Genomic DNA, 19,073 nt, shown 5'->3' with positions numbered 1-19,073 from the left:
CTTCCAGGCTCCTCCTCCAAAGGGTAAAGGTGACACCAAAGATTGATGGGATTTACATTTCTTCTTTTCTTCATTTACTTAATTTTGATAAGAATTACAAATAAACTATTAACCCTTCTATTCCTCTTCTTTAACTGGTTTTATTGGACACGCAATGCAGCGTATGACAACATAAAGCACAGAATATATATTGGTACATCCTATCCTACTAATAAAGTTTGTGGGTTTGGATGTTTGTGAATTTGGATGTTTGTTCCTCAATCACGCAAAAACGGCTGAACGGATTTGCATGAAATTTTCCACATACATAGATAGGAGCCCCGATTAAAACATAGGCTACTTTTTATCCCGGTAAATGACATCACTACACGACCGCAGTGAATGAATTTAGGTTCACACAACACTAAAGGACCTGTGATGACATCAACACAGGTCCTTGAGCCATTCTAGGATAGGCTCATGCTAGGCAGTGGGTGGAGCTACACACTATTTTGTAGGCAGAGTTATATAGGTTGAAGCTACACAGTGTGAAAGCTGATGAAAATGGAGTCTCATGGAAGATCAGGAGACTACAGAACATGCAGGCTGTGTCTGGGCAAGAGGAGTATATCGGGTGTAGAGTTTCAGTTAGTATAACGGGGCATGTGTTGTTCTGCCTCTGATAGAGAACTTTGGCACATTTCAGCAACATCCATTCAGCCCTTTGTAACACAGAAGCTGCTCACACACTGACATAAGAACACCCCTAATCCAAATGGCCAGATGTAGCAGAGTTTAGGCAGCGCTGTAGCACAGCTGAGTATGCTCTCCATATGTAGAGATATACATACAACTGAGTAGGCTGCGCATATGCTGCGATGTAGCAGAGCTGAGACGCGGATCATCCACAACAGCAATTGGCTAAATATAAGCGGCTCAGCGCCAACACCAACCTGCAGACGAAGTCGCGGGCAGATGCTAGTACTCTATAATGAAGACATCTTAGTAAGTTAAAGGAATTAGAACTTGTGTGTAACCGGCGTAGATCAAGAGTTTTGTATAAAATATATAGAAATATGAGGATAACAATATAATAAACCGACCGTTGTACATGTAATAAGTGAATTAGATGCATTAGGAGTTATGAAAGCCGTAATCTAGAGTCTGTCTGCACTGTTTCACATAACCCCTGCCCCAGGTCCATCTATGATCTATGGTGGGCAATTCAACCACACAACCATCCGGCTTCTCTCAGTGTAATGATACCTCCGTAACAATGTCCGTCAAATGGATAAAATGTGGAATGGAAGCTGAGCCGCCAACAATGCCTCACTAAGAGGTACACTACCCAAAAGTAGCCTCTCAGAGTCTCTTTATAGCGCTATGGGGAAGACCCAGTAATCTAATCCGACCACACCTGTGATAAGTTACATATATGCCTGTGATATAACTGCATGTCCACTTATATTTATATACAGTATACAGATGTCGTAGTGTTAACCTAAACTACTGCAATGTGACACCTAATACAAGAAATAACAACGAGAAGTCATTAAAAATAGCCGCTAATGCGTGTATTTATACCTATGTATCTATACTGTGCAGTACTCAATTACTCCATTTTGCCGGAGTCTTTGACATAATGGGAGTAAGTGATGCAAACTGCAAAATGTCACAAAGATTTACAAATAAATCTCTCACAAATCCTTATTTTGCAATTATTTTTTTGCACTGGAATTCTGGATTGCAGGACCTGATACAGTCCTTTTCTGTCCCCTTTGCCTTGTTCTATACTTGTCACTCTCATGTCTTGGCCTTGAATCTTCTTCCCGTCTTTCTTTACATTATTGCACAATGCTCGCTCGGCTCCTTCGCTCTATAGACTCATGACATAGCATTTACAGTCCCCGATGGGTTACAGCTGTGACTCTGCACTTTAAACCTGCCCAGCCCTCCTTAGAGATCACATGGCGTGTGGACAGAAATCTATATAGAAGGAGATCGTGCAGAGAGGTTGTGTAGGTTTGTATGACATGGCGGTGAATATCACCGTCACCCTCCTATTAACCACTGCAGTCACTCTCTTCATTTATCTCATCAAATGGTGGAACAGGGTAACACAGAAGAACCTGCCCCCGGGACCGACCCCCCTACCGGTGCTGGGGAACGTTCTGCAGATCGGCACTTCGGAACTACCACAATCTTTAGTTAAGGTATGTGAGAGGTAATATATCTGGACAGTCACTAAGTCACAGGAGGAATAGAAAGCTGGAAATCGGTGACAGCCCGGCAGTGAAATAGTTACAGTTCTCTATGAGAAGATACTCAGAGTGTGAGTGCACCAGATATCGGCTAGATCAGGGCTCAGGGAAAGCATCTCTGGCAGCCAAATAGTTAAATCAATGGGCTAGTCCATCCATTACTCCTCCTACTCTTAGTCTTACTTGTTACACAATATTCCAGACACTCCTATTCTACAACCCTAAATACTCACGAAATAACATCCCGTACCATGTAACCATTGTAATATTTTATTGTAGCTGAGTGAGAAATACGGACCCGTCTACACCATCTACCTGGCCAACCAACGTGCCGTCGTCCTAACTGGCTACGAGGCTGTGAAGGAGGCGCTGGTGGACCGTAGCGAGGCCTTCAGTGATAGAGCCAAAGTCAAATTAACAGATCTGTTTTTTAAGGATTATGGTAAGTAAAGCCGTGTACACACATATGTCTCATAGAGATCCTTTTAGGCCAATATCATATTCTAGTTAGACTTTGATAGGTCTATACTTTGTACACGCACAGTCGGGATGGACATGTTTATATGGAACTGTTTAAAGGGGGATGTCCTGTCCCAAATGGATTGTTCATGCTGATGACTAGAGATGGACAAACTAACTCGTACCAAGCCAAGCTCACCCCGAATATTCCAAATTGTGTCTGTTTTTCATTAAAAAAATTCCATAGAATAGTTTGTCAGTAAGTGATGGGTGGAGCCTGACATATGGACCCACACAGATCAACTGGTCCAGAAACCTCCGGGCACCCAGCAGCTGCTTCAGGGACAGGGAGCACATGGAGGCTGCTCTTATACAAATAATAGGAGCAACTCTGCAGTTCCGTGTCCATACTATGCACTTGAATAGGTGCAGAGCAGCTTCCATTTTCCTCTTCCACTGCAACAATTTTCAGCACTTGCAGACTGTCAGAACAGATGATGTGTCCAGGGTACAGGTGTTGGACCTCCACAAATAACAGGGTCCTGGCGTCAGACCTCCACAGAGAACAGGGTCCAGGCATCAGACCTCCACAGATAACAGGGTCCAGATGTTGGTCCTTCCCCAATAACAGGGTCCAGTTGTCAGATCTCCACAGATAACAGGGTCCAGGTGTCGGATCTCCACAGATAACAGGGTCCAAGCGTCGGATCTCCACAGATGACGGGTCCAGGCATCGGACCTCCACAGATAACAGGGTCCAGGTGTCAGACCTCCACAGATAACAGGGTCCAGGTGTCAGACCTCCACAGATAACAGGGTCCAGGCGTCGGACCTCCACAGATAACAGGGTCGAGGCATCGGATCTCCACAGATATCAGGGTCCAGGCGTCGGACCTCCACAGATAACAGGGTCCAGGTGTCAGACCTCCACAGATATCAGGGTCCAGGCGTCGGACCTCCACAGATAACAGGGTCCAGGTGTCAGACCTCCACAAATAACAGGATCCAGGTGTCAGACCTCCACAAATAACAGGATCCAGACTTTGCACCTCCACAGATAACAGGGTCCAGGCTTTGGACCTCCACAGATCACATACTAAGGACCCATCCCTTTGGGGCTTCAAAATTCTTTCAAGAAATAAGAGTAATATAATATTTACCATGTCCCCAGTTTACATGACTATTCATCGAGGGTAGCTAAAGGAGTGCAGAGGTACCAGTGAGCAAAGGACCGGGTGCCTGAGGGGGGTCCAAGTATCTCTCTGCCTCATAACACCAATATAACACATGACACACGGCAGCTGAGGACACTTTTACAGATTTGGTTTTGTTTTATACAAAAACAATGTTAATATCTAAAATTAAACTTTAGGAATCCTCATGAGCAATGGAGAAAGATGGAAGACGATTCGTCGATTTTCTCTCATGACCTTGAGAGATTTTGGATTGGGAAAAAGGAGCATTGAAGAAAGGATCCAAGAAGAGGCCCGGTGTCTTACTGAGAGATTTATGGAAACTAAAGGTAGGGATCGAGTGATTGAAATCTTGTAGAAAGGAAGAAAGGAGAGAGCAGGAGAGTTGGTGAGGAGAGCAAAAGCAGGGAAATTGTAGGTCAAGATAAAGGTCTTGGAGAGAATATAAAGGGCTGCAAGTTAGGACCTGCTGCTACCAAGCATTTATGGAGTAGAATGTCGGGTTAGGGCAGGGTTAGGTAACCTCGGCACTCCAATGGTTGTAAAACTACAACTCCCAACATGCACACTAGCTCTGCTGGACTTGGAATTGCCATGAAAGTGAATGGAGCATGCTGGGAGTTGTGCTTTCACGGCAGCTGGAGCGCTGAAGGTTGCTGACCCCTGGGTTAGGGTTAAGTTTAGGGCCAGACCATGCTGGGAGTTGTAGTTTTGCAACAGTCACAGGTTGGAGATCAACTCAACAGAGATATGTATAGTAAACAAGTACATGCGATTTATTACAGGAACACACGTCCTAGATAACATGATCTGTGTTGTAAAACCTGTTGGATGACCTGAGGGGCAGATCCAGGGTTACAGTGTTAGATATCGCAGTACCTGAGTACAATCCTGGAAACCTGATCTGTATGCCCAGGACACTCAGCGCTAGCAAATGGTCATCTATGGCTTATATGTCTTGCAAATTAAAATTGGAATTTGATCTTTTGTTGTCCGATGATTTGTAAAATTCATGGCTATTTTATGTGTTACCAGTTTGGGCAATTTTATTGTATAACCTTTAAGGGGAATAAACGCTGCCACATCTGTCCACAGGCTGAGACTGGTATTGCGGCTTACTTTTCTGTAACTGCTGTAAAGGGACTCAAGTTGCAATACCACTCACAAACTCATGGATAGGGGTGGCGCTGTATAATTGCTCCAAGTCTTATAGGACATTATTATGACTTGGAGGTTTTACTGGATTAGAAAGGAAAGGCTCATGGACATAAGTGGAGCCGGACAACGCTGGTCCTGCCAGAGGCTCGTCTGTGAGGAGGCGGAGTCTAAAATTGGACCACAATGGAGACTGCTGTGGTTCGATCTTAGACTCCGCCTCCTCACAGACGAGCCTCTGGCAGAATCAGCGTTGATTGGCCGAATGCTGTACACTGGCCAATCAACGCTGGTCAATTCATTCCTATGAGAAAAAGTAAGCTCCCTCATAACAGCAGCTGCCAGCTGTCCTGACTAGCAAGGATGAGCTTGCAGCAAATCAACGCTGGTTCCGCTGGTTTTATCAGTGCAACTGCAAGCGCTGTACAGTTAAAGTGCACGGACCCCATAGACTATAATAACTGCACAGCGCTCCTCCTAAACACTCTCCTCCTGCTACTCCTCGACTTGGTGACTCTCCTTTAGTGGAATAGTGGTTTCCTCTGAAACGAGCATTTTCTCCATAGACTATAATGGGATTCGAGATTCGATCGAGTAGTCTAATATTGAGGGGCTACTCAAAACGAATATCGAACCTCGAATATTTCACTGTTCGCTTATCTCTAGTTATAATAATAAGAAATAAAGTGATATCGTAATAAATAAGAATGATATTGTGTAATAACAAAAGGCATCGAGTTCTCCCCATAAGAGTCAACAAACCAAAAACTGATGTCCATAACAAGGAATCCAAACCAAGGAGTCATAATAACACGGGTTATATGATGGGAAATTGCCCCAGGAATATTTCAGTTGCCTCTTGATAGTAAGATGATAAAATTGACTTGTATATCTTTGTTACAGACTCTCCAATCGACCCAGCAAATCCCTTGCGCCTCGCTGTCTCCAACGTCATCTGCTCCGTTGTGTTTGGTGACAGATTTCACTATGATGACAAAAAACTTACGTCTCTACTGTCACATTTCCGAGATTTTGTAAAGGTGTTTAACACTTTCTGGGGTCAGGTGAGTGATACGAAGAAGTGTTGTGTACATTGTAATACAGAATCAAGAATCCAGGGCTAATGTTTTGTGACTACTAAAGAATGGGGTTGGGCCGATCTTGAGATTTCAGGATCGATTTTAAAATCTGAATTCTGATCATTTTCCAGCCGATCCCGATCGTGAAATTTGCTCAATCGCTGATCGGAGTCCGATCTTTTCCAATCCTGATCGCTCAACCCTAGTCAATGCTTCTCTATGGGAAAAGTCACTTTTAGGGTTGAGCCGATCTTGAGAGTTCAAATTACGATTTCCGATCATTTTCCAGCCGATCCTGATTGCAGTCGTGAAATTTGCTCGATATCCGATTGGGATCCAATTTTTTCTGATCTTGATCGCTCAACCCTACTAAAAAATCTGTGTCCAAAATATTTTTGTTTCTCAAATAAATTATTTTTCTGTTGGTTGGCCTAATGGTAGCAGCCGTATATTCTGTACTCATCCATTATCTAACGTCTAGACTTATATGAGACACTATGTCTACCACCGGTGGCCCACCATACATAGACGAGAGGGGCTTTCATTGTGGTGTCAGGTTCTACCACCCGGGGCAGACATGTCTGATGTTTATTTTCCCCTTTGTTTAACCCTTGGGCCAATATTTAACCCCTCATTTGCTTACACTTCAGTTCCCACCACCTTATAGTAGGCATGGACCCAACGAGGACTTGGCCAATACTAAAGGTCTCGTAGTCCTTATCACTTTCTCAGTTGGGTGGGATACAGTTCTCGCAGTGTAAGCTTTTATATAGGAGCAGGTCAGAAGACTATAACATGGAGATGCCGTCATGGTCCCCAAAAAACGTTCTTCGTTTAGTTAAATGTAATCTAAAGTATGGGCCAATGACATCCACTGTAAAGTTCTTACAGAAAAATTACTAAAGTTTTATTTTCTAAAGTTTTTTTTTTTAAAAAAATAATTTTAAATTTTTTTTCATTTAGCTCCTTAATTTTTTTCCAACCTTGATGGCTCGCGTTCCAGGCCCTCACCAAATCATCTTCCACAGTTTCGAAAAGCTGAAAGAATTTGTGAAGGAGGAGACGAGAGCCCACCAAGACACCTTGGATGAGAATTGTCCCCGGGACTTAATAGATTGCTTCCTTATGAGGATGAGCGAGGTGCGTTGCTGGACGATACTTAGACCAGTTTCTAAACATTTTATTGGGTTGTCTCCAGTATTGGTGACTTCAGTGTTGTACATGACTCCAATAATGTAACTAGAGCTCGAGTCCTACTGGGCCCAAAGGTCTTTCTGGTCACATAGGAGGATATTGATGCCACAGGCCGGGTGGGGCTTAGTGCAAATTTTGCATTAGTGCCCGATAGCATTACCTTACATCTTTGCATGGGGCTACCAATAAGTTTAGGAATTTTTCATGTTTAATTATAACATATATTTTTAGGAGAAAAATAATCCAAACACAGAATTTCACGAGGAGAATCTACAAGGGGCAATTACTGACTTATTCTTTGCTGGAACGGAGACCACCAGTTTGACGCTCAGATATGGCTTTCTTATATTAATGAAATATCCAGAAGTACAAGGTAATACAAAGATTAATATGCAAATTACTTCATGAGCGACCAGGGCTGGCCTTGGAGGGGTGAGGAGGTAGGAACCTTCCAGAAAGTAACCATAGGTTGGAAAGTAGGTTAAGTCCTTCCCAGATCGACCAGTGTAACTCTTTACCATATTTACTTATAGCTAAGGTTGAGCCGATCTTGACTTTTCAGGATCGATCTTAAAATCCGATTTCCGATTATTTTTTATTCGAACCCGATCTCGATCCCAATGCAAGTCAATGGCATTTTAAAACCAATACTATTCAGAATACAGTGTGGAATCTAACAATTGAACACTTTAATCATTAGAATCCACGCTGTGTAGTGAATCACTAAGTAGCCAGAGGATTTTTTTTTAATCCTCTGGCTACTTAGTCCCCTGTGGTGTCCACTTACCTGCAGAGATGGCTGCTCCAGTGCCCGGGGTTCTTCTTCGCCTCGCTGCAGCTCCACGCTGCTCTTCTCGCCTCGCTGCCCCCTGCCTCCTAGATTAGTAGAGTGTGGGCGGTAACTGGGAGAGGACACGTCACGTCTCCCCGCCCTGTACCCGCCCACACTCTCCTAAGCCACAAGCCCCGCCTTCCTAGCTCTTTAAACACTAACCTGGGAGGCGGGGGGCAGCGAGGCGAGAAGAGCAGCATGGAGCGGGAGAGAGGCGACGAAGAAGGAGAACACCGCGCACCGGAGCAGCCATCTCTGCAGGTAAATAGCTACCAGAGATGTTAGTTTAGTCTCCCATTAGAATGAATGGAGGCAGCCGGCGCGCAGGGGGTTAAGGCTGTGTGCCGGCTGCTTCCATTCATTCCTATGGAACCGCAGCGGAGCCTTCACACTGAGTATACACTCCACTCAGAATGATCGGAGCGTATACGCAGTGTGAAGGCTAAGTAAAGCATTGTGGGAAATAGTACCGATCTCAATGCCACCTAGAAAGATCATGTTCGGAATTCCGATCGCGATCGTGAAATTTTCTCGATCGCCGATCGGAATCCGATCTTTTCCGAACACGATCGCTCAACCCTACTTGTAGTCTGTGTGTCTTATCATGCTGCACGATGGCCGGAGGTCTCTCCAAATGGATGAGATCTGATCGCACCCATGGCCCGCGGTGGTGACTACTTTGCTCCGCCCACTTACTCTGCGCATTATGAGTTTATGCCTTGTAGTCATGTCAGGTGGGAAATGTTCTTATGATTATAGGGAGGTTTTCCTGTTCCTTTGGGCCTCTGTCCACATTTCCAATCCTACCAGTCCAGTTTTCTGTCCATTCCATACGATCCCTGAACTGAGCCTGAGAATTGGTCATTGAGTTTTGGACATTGGACGGAAACCCTGAGAGAAGTAGATCACTGCGAGTGCCACAAGACCATGAGATATGGCCCGTTCCTGTTAGGAGTTGACCCTTGTTGTTTGATACTGTGGAGCAACTGATGTTAACCTGTGAGTTGCTGAATATCTTCTCAGTAAAGGCTGGTGACAACATTCTTATGTAGGTATCTGGTGACTTCCATGTATTCTTCAAGTGGGCCGTCTGACAGATCTGGCCATGGGTTGGTAGGGTGAGCCATACTCAGAGGAGAAACTTTCTGGCATAGTCTGTATGGGTCGCTATAGAGGAAGGTTTTGTGAGTTACGTCGTGACATATAACACCTAACGTTTCGGTACAGGAGAAGACGTTATCCTTGGTTACTTGGAAAGAACCACTCTTATAGTTTGTGCATTTTGGGCATTGTATGACTGTATAGTATTTCGGCCACTGTATTGTATCCTCAGGGCCCCGCAGGGTATCAGCCATGACCAGCCCTGTCTGCAGCCAATCCATATACAGTGCCATTCTCCATTACATATCTTCTCTTGTATTTCAGACCGGGTACACAAAGAGATTGACAATGTAATAGGGAGAGATCGGAGTCCAGAGATAGCAGATAAGAGTAAGATGCCTTATACAGAGGCCGTGATCCACGAGATCCAGAGATTTGCAGATATTGTCTCCGCAGGACTCGCTCACGCCACCAGCAAGGACACAACTTTCAGGGGCTACAACATCCCAAAGGTGAGCCGATCGTCTTCACACCCTGACTCAGTTCTTCTTGTTTGTTTCTTCTGAAGTTTGTTTTTTTCTCGGGAAACAGCGCCATCTTGTCTGTGGGCGGTGTCTGGTATTACATCTTACATAGGTAAATAGTCCTTCACTTTTCTAAGATCTGAACCAACCATTCTCTTCATTGACTCGTGTTCTACTTTCGTACATTCTTCATTGTTCATCTTTGCAGTTTCCTTCATTAGCTCTATATAGGTCTTATGACTCAGGATGATTTGATTTCTTCAAGGTGATTGTTCTGCCCTCAAACACTCCGACAAACAACCCAGTTTACCAAATGAAATTTCCATCTTTGGGTACATTTGCGCAAAATTACAGGTGCAAAATTACGCGCGTTTTACAATCGTATCCCCCATTGAAATCAATGGGATCTTTTTTGACACACGTATACGTGCCAGATTGCGCGCCAGTTTACACCGTGTGAACTCAGCCTTAGTGCTCGTTTCTACTGGACTGCAATACCAGTTTCTGCCTATGGACAAGAGTGGCGCTGTTTCTGGAAAAAAAAAAAAAAAGACGCTTTTTTTTTTTTTTTAAATAAAAACTCATTAACTAAAACCAGTTTTTCTTGTAAAATATCAATCTATATATTTTACTTTTAGGGCACCATGGTGTTTCCAGTCTTGACCTCTGTCCTAAAAGACCCCACGCAGTTCAAGAACCCACAGAGGTTTGATCCTGGACATTTTTTGGATGAAAATGATGCCTTTAAGAAACACGAGGCCTTTCTGCCATTTTCTGCAGGTAATTATATCAACAGAAGCAGAAGCCTTAGAATATTAATGTGAACAGTCTAATTGTAGCATCATGACTAGAGATGAGCGAACAGGGAAATATTCGAGATTCATTTCGAGTTGAGCCTCAATATTAGACTACTCGATGGAATATCGAATCCCATTATAGTCTATGGGGAGAAATGTTCGTTTCAGGGGAAACCACTATTCACTAAAGGAGAGTCACCAAGTCCAGGAGTAGCAGGAGGAGAGTGTATAGGAGGAGCGCGGTGCAGTTATTATAGTCTATGGGGTCCGTGCGCTTTAACTGCACAGCACTTGCAGTAGCGCTGATAAAAAGTAAGCGGGAACAGCAAAGATCCTCAGACCAGCCAGGACTCTTAGACATCGGTGAAGGAGCTGGAGACGGCCCATGGTCCTGATACTGATTCTGATCATTCTGTCTCCTTAGGAAAGCGGGCGTGTATGGGGGAAGGGCTGGCTCGCACGGAGCTCTTCCTCTTTTTAACAACTATACTACAGAGGTTTACTTTGAAGCCCACAGTGAATAGAGAAGAGTTGGACATCAGACCTGAACCCAAAACCAATGGCTCCCGACCCCGACCCTATGAGATGTACTTTGTGCCTCGCTGAGACTTATCTTGGGAGGGAAATCTCATAATCCTTAATGTTTAATTCATATGGACCTTATATGTTATCACATTTCATTTTCCTATTGTTTTGGTATAAATTTTTACTGAACCAAACTCATTGTCCTTGGTCTCCCTTACTGAGTGTCGATGGGATTTACTCCATGTGGGGCCTCGACTTTAGGCTAAAGACACACCCATGGGGTATTTTGTAACCCAGTCTGATTGGAGCGGCTGGTCAGAAATGTACGCCACATCTTTATTCATATCAATAGGAACCGCCAGAGATACAGTGTTGGCCAAAAGTATTGGCCCCCCCCTGCAATTCTGTCAGATAATCCTCGCTGTCCCCCCCAGATAATGATTACACAGCACAGACTCTTATATAGTATATAAGTGACACAGGGTATATACAGTATAAGTGTCGCCCCCTGCAGTCCTGTCAGATAATCCTCGCTGTCCCCACATAATGATTACACAGCACAAACTCTTATATAGTATATAAGTGACACAGGGTATATACAGTATAAGTATCGCCCCCTGCAGTCCTGTCAGATAATCCTCGGTGTCCCCAGATAATGATTACACAGCACAGACTCTTATATAGTATATAAGTGACACAGGGTATATACAGTATAAGTATCGCCCCCTGCAGTCCTGTCAGATAATCCTCGCTGTCCCCCAGATAATGATTACACAGCACAGACTCTGTATATAGTATATAAGTGACACAGGGTATGTACAGTATAAGTATCGCCCCCTGCAGTCCTGTCAGATAATCCTCAGTGTCCCCAGATAATGATTACACAGCACAGACTCTTATATAGTATATAAGTGACACAGGGTATATACAGTATAAGTATCGCCCCCTGCAGTCCTGTCAGATAATCCTCGCTGTCCCCAGATAATGATTACACAGCACAAACTCTTATATAGTATATAAGTGACACAGGGTATATACAGTATAAGTATCGCCCCCTGCAGTCCTGTCAGATAATCCTCGCTGTCCCCAGATAATGATTACACAGCACAGACTCTTATATAGTATATAAGTGACACAGGGTATATACAGTATAAGTATCGCCCCCTGCAGTCCTGTCAGATAATCCTCGCTGTCCCCCAGATAATGATTACACAGCACAGACTCTTATATAGTATATAAGTGACACAGGGTATATACAGTATAAGTATCGCCCCCTGCAGTCCTGTCAGATAATCCTCGGTGTCCCCCAGATAATGATTACAAGCACAAACTCTTTGGTAATATCTTCAGTTATTTTCCTTGCAATGAAAAAACACAAAAGAGAATGAAAAAAAAAGTCACATCATTGATCATTTTACACAAAACTCCAAAACTGGTGCGGACAGAAGTATTGGCGCCCTCAGCCTAATACTTGGTAGCACAACCTTTAGACACAATAACTGCGCACAACCGCTTCCGCTAACCAGCAATGAGTTTCTTACAAGGCTCTGCTGGAATCTTAGACCCTTCTTCTTTGGCAAACTGCTCGCGGTCCCCCCTGAGATGTGAAGGGGGCCTTCTCCAAACTGCCACCAAGAGATCTCTCCCCCTCCCCCACAGGTGTTCTATGGGATTCAGGGCTGGACTCATTGCTGCCACTTTACAAGTCTCCAGGGCTTTCTCTCACCACCATTTTCTAGTGCTGACCTGAAGTGTGTTTTGGGTCCTTGTCCTGCTGGAAGAGCCCTGACCTCTGAGGGAGACCCCGCTTTCTCACACTGGGCCCTACATGATGCTGCACAATGTGTTGGTCGTCTTCAGACTTCATAATGCCATGCACACGGTCAAGCAGTCCAGTGCCAGAGGCAGCAAAGCAACCCCAAACCATCAGGGACCTCCGCCATGTCTGACTGTAGGGGGCGTCTTCTTCTCTTTTCTCCTGTAATCTCTATGTTGAGGCCTTCTCCTACTTTTGTCTCCTCTGACCAGAGAACATTCTTCCAGAACAGTTTTGGCTTTCTCAGGTAAGTTTTGGCAAACTCCAGCCTGGCTTCTGTCTGTGGGTAAGAAGTGGGGTCTTCCTGGGTCTCCTCCCATACAGTCCCTTCTCATTCAGATGCTGACGCTGGATAGTACGGGGTGACACTGTTGTACCCTCGGACTGCAGGGCAGCTTGGACTTGTTTGGATGTTAGTCGAGGTTCTTTATCCGCCATCCGCACAGTCTTGTGGTGAAATCTCTCGTCAATGTTTCTTTTGCGTCCACATCTAGGGAGGTTAGCCACAGGGCCATGGGCTTTACACTTCTTACTGACACTGCGCACGGTAGACACAGGAACATTCAGGGCTTTGGAGATGGACTTGTAGCCTTGAGATTGCTCAGGCTTCCTCACAATTTTGCTTCTCAAGTCCTCAGACAGTTCTTTGGTCTTCTTTCTTTTCTCCATGCTCAATGTGGTCACACAAGGACACAGGACAGAGGTGGAGTCAACTTTAATCCATTTCAACTGGCTGCAAGTGTGATTTAGTTATTGCCACCACCTGTTAGGTGCCTCAGGTAAGTAACAGGTGCTGTTAATTACACAAATTAGAGAAGCATCACATGATTTTTCAAACAGTTCCAATACTTTTGTCAACCCCCTTTTTTATGTTTGCTGTGGAATTATATCCAATTTGTCTTTTTGACAATTATTTTTGTGGTTTTCCATTGAAGACAAATTAAATGAAAAATACCAAAGAATTTGTGATTGCAATCATTATCTGGAAGAACACGAGGATTATCTGACAGAATTGCAGGGGGGCCAATACTTTTGGCCAACACTGTAGCTGAAGTACAGAGCTCCCCTATCTACCCCCGGGGGTGCCAACTGAAACAAATGGAGTGAAACCTCAGAGATCAGCAGGGGGTAGCGGGGTGTTAGGGGGTAACTTGTGACCAGAATACCTTTAACCAAACCTATTCATCACTTCTAAGGCTGCGGACACAAACTGCAGTGATGAGTCTATTAGGGAAATTCAGCAACTTGTTCTCCTGCCGTGGGGCACCTAGAGGACTCGTTACAGATCTCCTGCAGATTTCATTCTTTCCACCGCAGGTCACTTTGTGCTGTAGGATTCAGTTTCAGCATCTTGACCCAATCACTTTGCTGCCACTATATACTGTAGTGAGTTACCTCCGGCCAGTGCAGATTGGCTAGTCCACTGTAACTGTTGTGTCTCCAGCTATAATGTAGGACAACGGCCAAAGTCCATAACTATTAATAGTCGTAGCTGTGCGATTCCTATCTACAGACAAGACCTTTGGACCCAGTCCGTGCCAAGCAGTAGATCCTATAGCGCTCTGTGTGTTTACGTTGTAATATATGAACTCCGGTGTCCTCTAGGCGCTAGTCACCTGGGCAATCTATATCGCAACGTCCAAGCCCTTACTCTCAAATAGAACGTTCTGCAACGCACACAGATTGTGACTCCATCTTCATTTTAGGCTGTGTATGTATGGGGGAAGGTCTGGCTCGCATGGAGATCTTCCTATTCCTGACTACTATCCTGAAGAAGTTTATGTAAAAACCCATCGTGGATATAAAAGACTTGGACATTGCACCTGAACCCAACAGCAACGCCTCCAAACCTCGCCTATAGGAGGTGTACGGTGTCCAAGACCTTCATATTTAGGTTTAATAGGAAAAAAATATCAAAATAAAAAAGTAAAAACATTAATGGCTCTTAATTTACATATTTCCCCATATGTGTTTTAAGATTTTTGTTGCACCTTCCACAATGGTCAATGGACTCCACAAGGGAGCCTAGAAGTGATATCAATGTTTATTATGTGTAACAACAAATTGGTGGTAAGATGATATTAATAGGAGACCTGTCCTCATGGCACAGATAGACCTGGGACCATTGATGGAGTACAGACCTGTCAGATCCCTGCTCCAACATTCACTCTGTGGTCAACACTGTCTGGAGATTATTCTACTTTATAACCACTAAGGGGGTTGTCATACTGTGTGGAGATGTCTAAGGAGACATTATATTGGGGCATTATACTGTGCAGAGCCTTCTAGGGAGACATTATACTGTGCAGAGCCTTCTAGGGAGACATTATACTGTGCGGAGCCACTATAGGGACATTATACTGTGCGGAGCCACTATGGGGGCATTATACTGTGCGGAGCCACAATGGGGACATTATACTGTGCGGAGCCACAATGGGGACATTATACTGTGCGGAGCCACTATGGGGGCATTATACTGTGCGGAGCCACTATGGGGGCATTATACTGTGCGGAGCCACTATGGGGGCATTATACTGTGCAGAGCCTTCTAGGGAGACATTATACTGTGTGGAGCCACTATGGGGGCATTATACTGTGCAGAGCCTTCTAGGGAGACATTATACTGTGTGGAGCCACTATGGGGGCATTATACTGTGCGGAGCCACTATGGGGGCATTATACTGTGCGGAGCCACTATGGGGGCATTATACTGTGCGGAGCCACTATGGGGGCATTATACTGTGCGGAGCCACTATGGGGGCATTATACTGTGCGGAGCCACTATGGGGGCATTATACTGTGCGGAGCCACTATGGGGACATTATACTGTGCGGAGCCACTATGGGAGCATTATACTGTGTGGAGCCACTATGGGGGCATTATACTGTGCGGAGCCACTATGGGGGCATTATACTGTGCGGAGCCACTATGGGGGCATTATACTGTGCGGAGCCACTATGGGGACATTATACTGTGCGGAGCCACTATGGGGGCATTATACTGTGCGGAGCCACTATGGGGACATTATACTGTGCGGAGCCACTATGGGAGCATTATACTGTGTGGAGCCACTATGGGGGCATTATACTGTGCGGAGCCACTATGGGGGCATTATACTGTGCGGAGCCACTATGGGGGCATTATACTGTGCGGAGCCACTATGGGGGCATTATACTGTGCGGAGCCACTATGGGGGCATTATACTGTGCGGAGCCACTATGGGGGCATTATACTGTGCGGAGCCACTATAGGGACATTATACTGTGCGGAGCCACTATGGGGGCATTATACTGTGCAGAGCCTTCTAGGGAGACATTATACTGTGTGGAGCCACTATGGGGACATTATACTGTGCGGAGCCACTATGGGGACATTATACTGTGCGGAGCCACTATGGGGGCATTATACTGTGCGGAGCCACTATGGGGGCATTATACTGTGCAGAGCCTTCTAGGGAGACATTATACTGTGCGGAGCAACTATGGGGGCATTATACTGTGCGGAGCCACTATGGGGGCATTATACTGTGCGGAGCCACTATGAGGGCATTATACTGTGTGGAGATGTCTAAGGAGACATTATACTGTGCGGAGCCACTATGGGGGCATTATACTGTGCGGAGCCACTATGGGGGCATTATACTGTGCGGAGCCACTATGGGGACATTATACTGTGCGGAGCCACTATGGGGGCATTATACTGTGCGGAGCCACTATGGGGACATTATACTGTGCGGAGCCACTATGGGAGCATTATACTGTGTGGAGCCACTATGGGGGCATTATACTGTGCGGAGCCACTATGGGGGCATTATACTGTGCGGAGCCACTATGGGGGCATTATACTGTGCGGAGCCACTATGGGGGCATTATACTGTGCGGAGCCACTATGGGGGCATTATACTGTGCGGAGCCACTATGGGGGCATTATACTGTGCGGAGCCACTATAGGGACATTATACTGTGCGGAGCCACTATGGGGGCATTATACTGTGCAGAGCCTTCTAGGGAGACATTATACTGTGTGGAGCCACTATGGGGACATTATACTGTGCGGAGCCACTATGGGGACATTATACTGTGCGGAGCCACTATGGGGGCATTATACTGTGCGGAGCCACTATGGGGGCATTATACTGTGCAGAGCCTTCTAGGGAGACATTATACTGTGCGGAGCAACTATGGGGGCATTATACTGTGCGGAGCCACTATGGGGGCATTATACTGTGCGGAGCCACTATGAGGGCATTATACTGTGTGGAGATGTCTAAGGAGACATTATACTGTGCGGAGCCACTATGGGGGCATTATACTGTGCAGAGCCACTATAGGGACATTATACTGTGCAGAACCACTATAGGGACATTATACTGTGCAGAGCCACTATGGGGACATTATACTGTGCGGAGCCATTATAGGGACATTATACTGTGCGGAGCCACTATGGGGGCATTATACTGTGCGGAGCCACTATGGGGGCATTATACTGTGCAGAGCCACTATAGGGACATTATACTGTGCAGAACCACTATAGGGACATTATACTGTGCAGAGCCACTATGGGGACATTATACTGTGCGGAGCCATTATAGGGACATTATACTGTGCGGAGCCACTATGGGGGCATTATACTGTGCGGAGCCACTATAGGGACATTATACTGTGCGGAGCCACTATAGGGACATTATACTGTGCAGAGCCTTCTAGGGAGACATTATACTGTGCGGAGCCACTATGGGGGCATTATACTGTGCAGAGCCTTCTAGGGAGACATTATACTGTGCGGAGCCACTATGGGGGCATTATACTGTGCAGAGCCTTCTAGGGAGACATTATACTGTGCAGAGCCACTATGGGGGCATTATACTGTGCGGAGCCACTATGGGGGCATTATACTGTGCGGAGCCACTATGGGGGCATTATACTGTGCGGAGCCACTATGGGGGCATTATACTGTGCGGAGCCACTATGGGGGCATTATACTGTGCGGAGCCACTATAGGGACATTATACTGTGCGGAGCCACTATGGGGGCATTATACTGTGCGGAGCCACTATGGGGGCATTATACTGTGCAGAGCCACTATAGGGACATTATACTGTGCGGAGCCACTATAGGGACATTATACTGTGCGGAGCCACTATGGGGGCATTATACTGTGCGGAGCCACTATGGGGGCATTATACTGTGCAGAGCCTTCTAGGGAGACATTATACTGTGCGGAGCCACTATGGGGGCATTATACTGTGCAGAGCCTTCTAGGGAGACATTATACTGTGCAGAGCCACTATGGGGGCATTATACTGTGCAGAGCCACTATGGGGGCATTATACTGTGCGGAGCCACTATAGGGACATTATACTGTGCGGAACCACTATAGGGACATTATACTGTGCAGAGCCTTCTAGGGAGACATTATACTGTGCGAAGCCACTATGGGGGCATTATACTGTGCAGAGCCTTCTAGGGAGACATTATACTGTGCGGAGCCACTATGGGGGCATTATACTGTGCAGAGCCTTCTAAGGAGACATTATACTGTGCAGAGCCACTATGGGGGCATTATACTGTGCAGAGCCACTATGGGGGCATTATACTGTGCGGAGCCACTATGGGGGCATTATACTGTGCGGAGCCACTATGGGGGCATTATACTGTGCAGAGCCACTATGGGGGCATTATACTGTGCGGAGCCACTATGGGGACATTATACTGTGCGGAGCCACTATAGGGACATTATACTGTGCAGAGCCTTCTAGGGAGACATTATACTGTGCGGAGCCACTATGGGGGCATTATACTGTGCGGAGCCACTATGGGGGCATTATACTGTGCAGAGCCACTATGGGGGCATTATACTGTGCGGAGCCACTATGGGGACATTATACTGTGCGGAGCCACTATAGGGACATTATACTGTGCAGAGCCTTCTAGGGAGACATTATACTGTGCGGAGCCACTATGGGGGCATTATACTGTGCGGAGCCACTATGGGGACATTATACTGTGCGGTGCCACTATGGGGGCATTATACTGTGCAGAGCCACTATAGGGACATTATACTGTGCAGAACCACTATAGGGACATTATACTGTGCAGAGCCACTATGGGGGCATTATACTGTGCGGAGCCACTATGGGGGCATTATACTGTGCGGAG

The 19,073-nt window shown here is 45.7% G+C and overlaps 1 protein-coding gene across 1 annotated transcript; it reads left to right on the top strand.

The window, feature by feature from the left end:
* Positions 1-1,994: 1,994 nt before the first annotated feature.
* On the top strand, positions 1,995-11,227 carry LOC142184149 (cytochrome P450 2H2-like). Its single transcript, XM_075258880.1, has 9 exons — positions 1,995-2,192; positions 2,520-2,682; positions 4,072-4,221; positions 5,951-6,111; positions 7,090-7,266; positions 7,552-7,693; positions 9,578-9,765; positions 10,416-10,557; positions 10,999-11,227. Exons 1-9 carry the CDS (start codon positions 2,013-2,015, stop codon positions 11,178-11,180), a joined length of 1,485 nt encoding a protein of 494 aa, XP_075114981.1. The 5' UTR covers positions 1,995-2,012; the 3' UTR covers positions 11,181-11,227.
* The last annotated feature ends 7,846 nt before the right edge of the window (positions 11,228-19,073 follow it).

This window comes from Leptodactylus fuscus, chromosome 11 (genome assembly GCF_031893055.1).
Source record: "Leptodactylus fuscus isolate aLepFus1 chromosome 11, aLepFus1.hap2, whole genome shotgun sequence".
In the NCBI taxonomy this organism is placed as follows: Eukaryota; Metazoa; Chordata; class Amphibia; order Anura; family Leptodactylidae; genus Leptodactylus; species Leptodactylus fuscus.
Note: the sequence above shows the minus strand (reverse complement) of the source record. Positions and strands in the feature narration are given on the sequence as shown.

Excerpts from the sequence above, each read along its gene's own strand:
- LOC142184149 (XM_075258880.1), top strand. The coding sequence starts at position 2,013 with ATGGCGGTGAATATCACCGTCACCCTCCTATTAACCACTGCAGTCACT. Across the intron at positions 4,222-5,950 it reads GAGATTTATGGAAACTAAAG|ACTCTCCAATCGACCCAGCA; the intron begins GTAGGGATCGAG and ends TCTTTGTTACAG. Across the intron at positions 7,267-7,551 it reads TCCTTATGAGGATGAGCGAG|GAGAAAAATAATCCAAACAC; the intron begins GTGCGTTGCTGG and ends ATATATTTTTAG.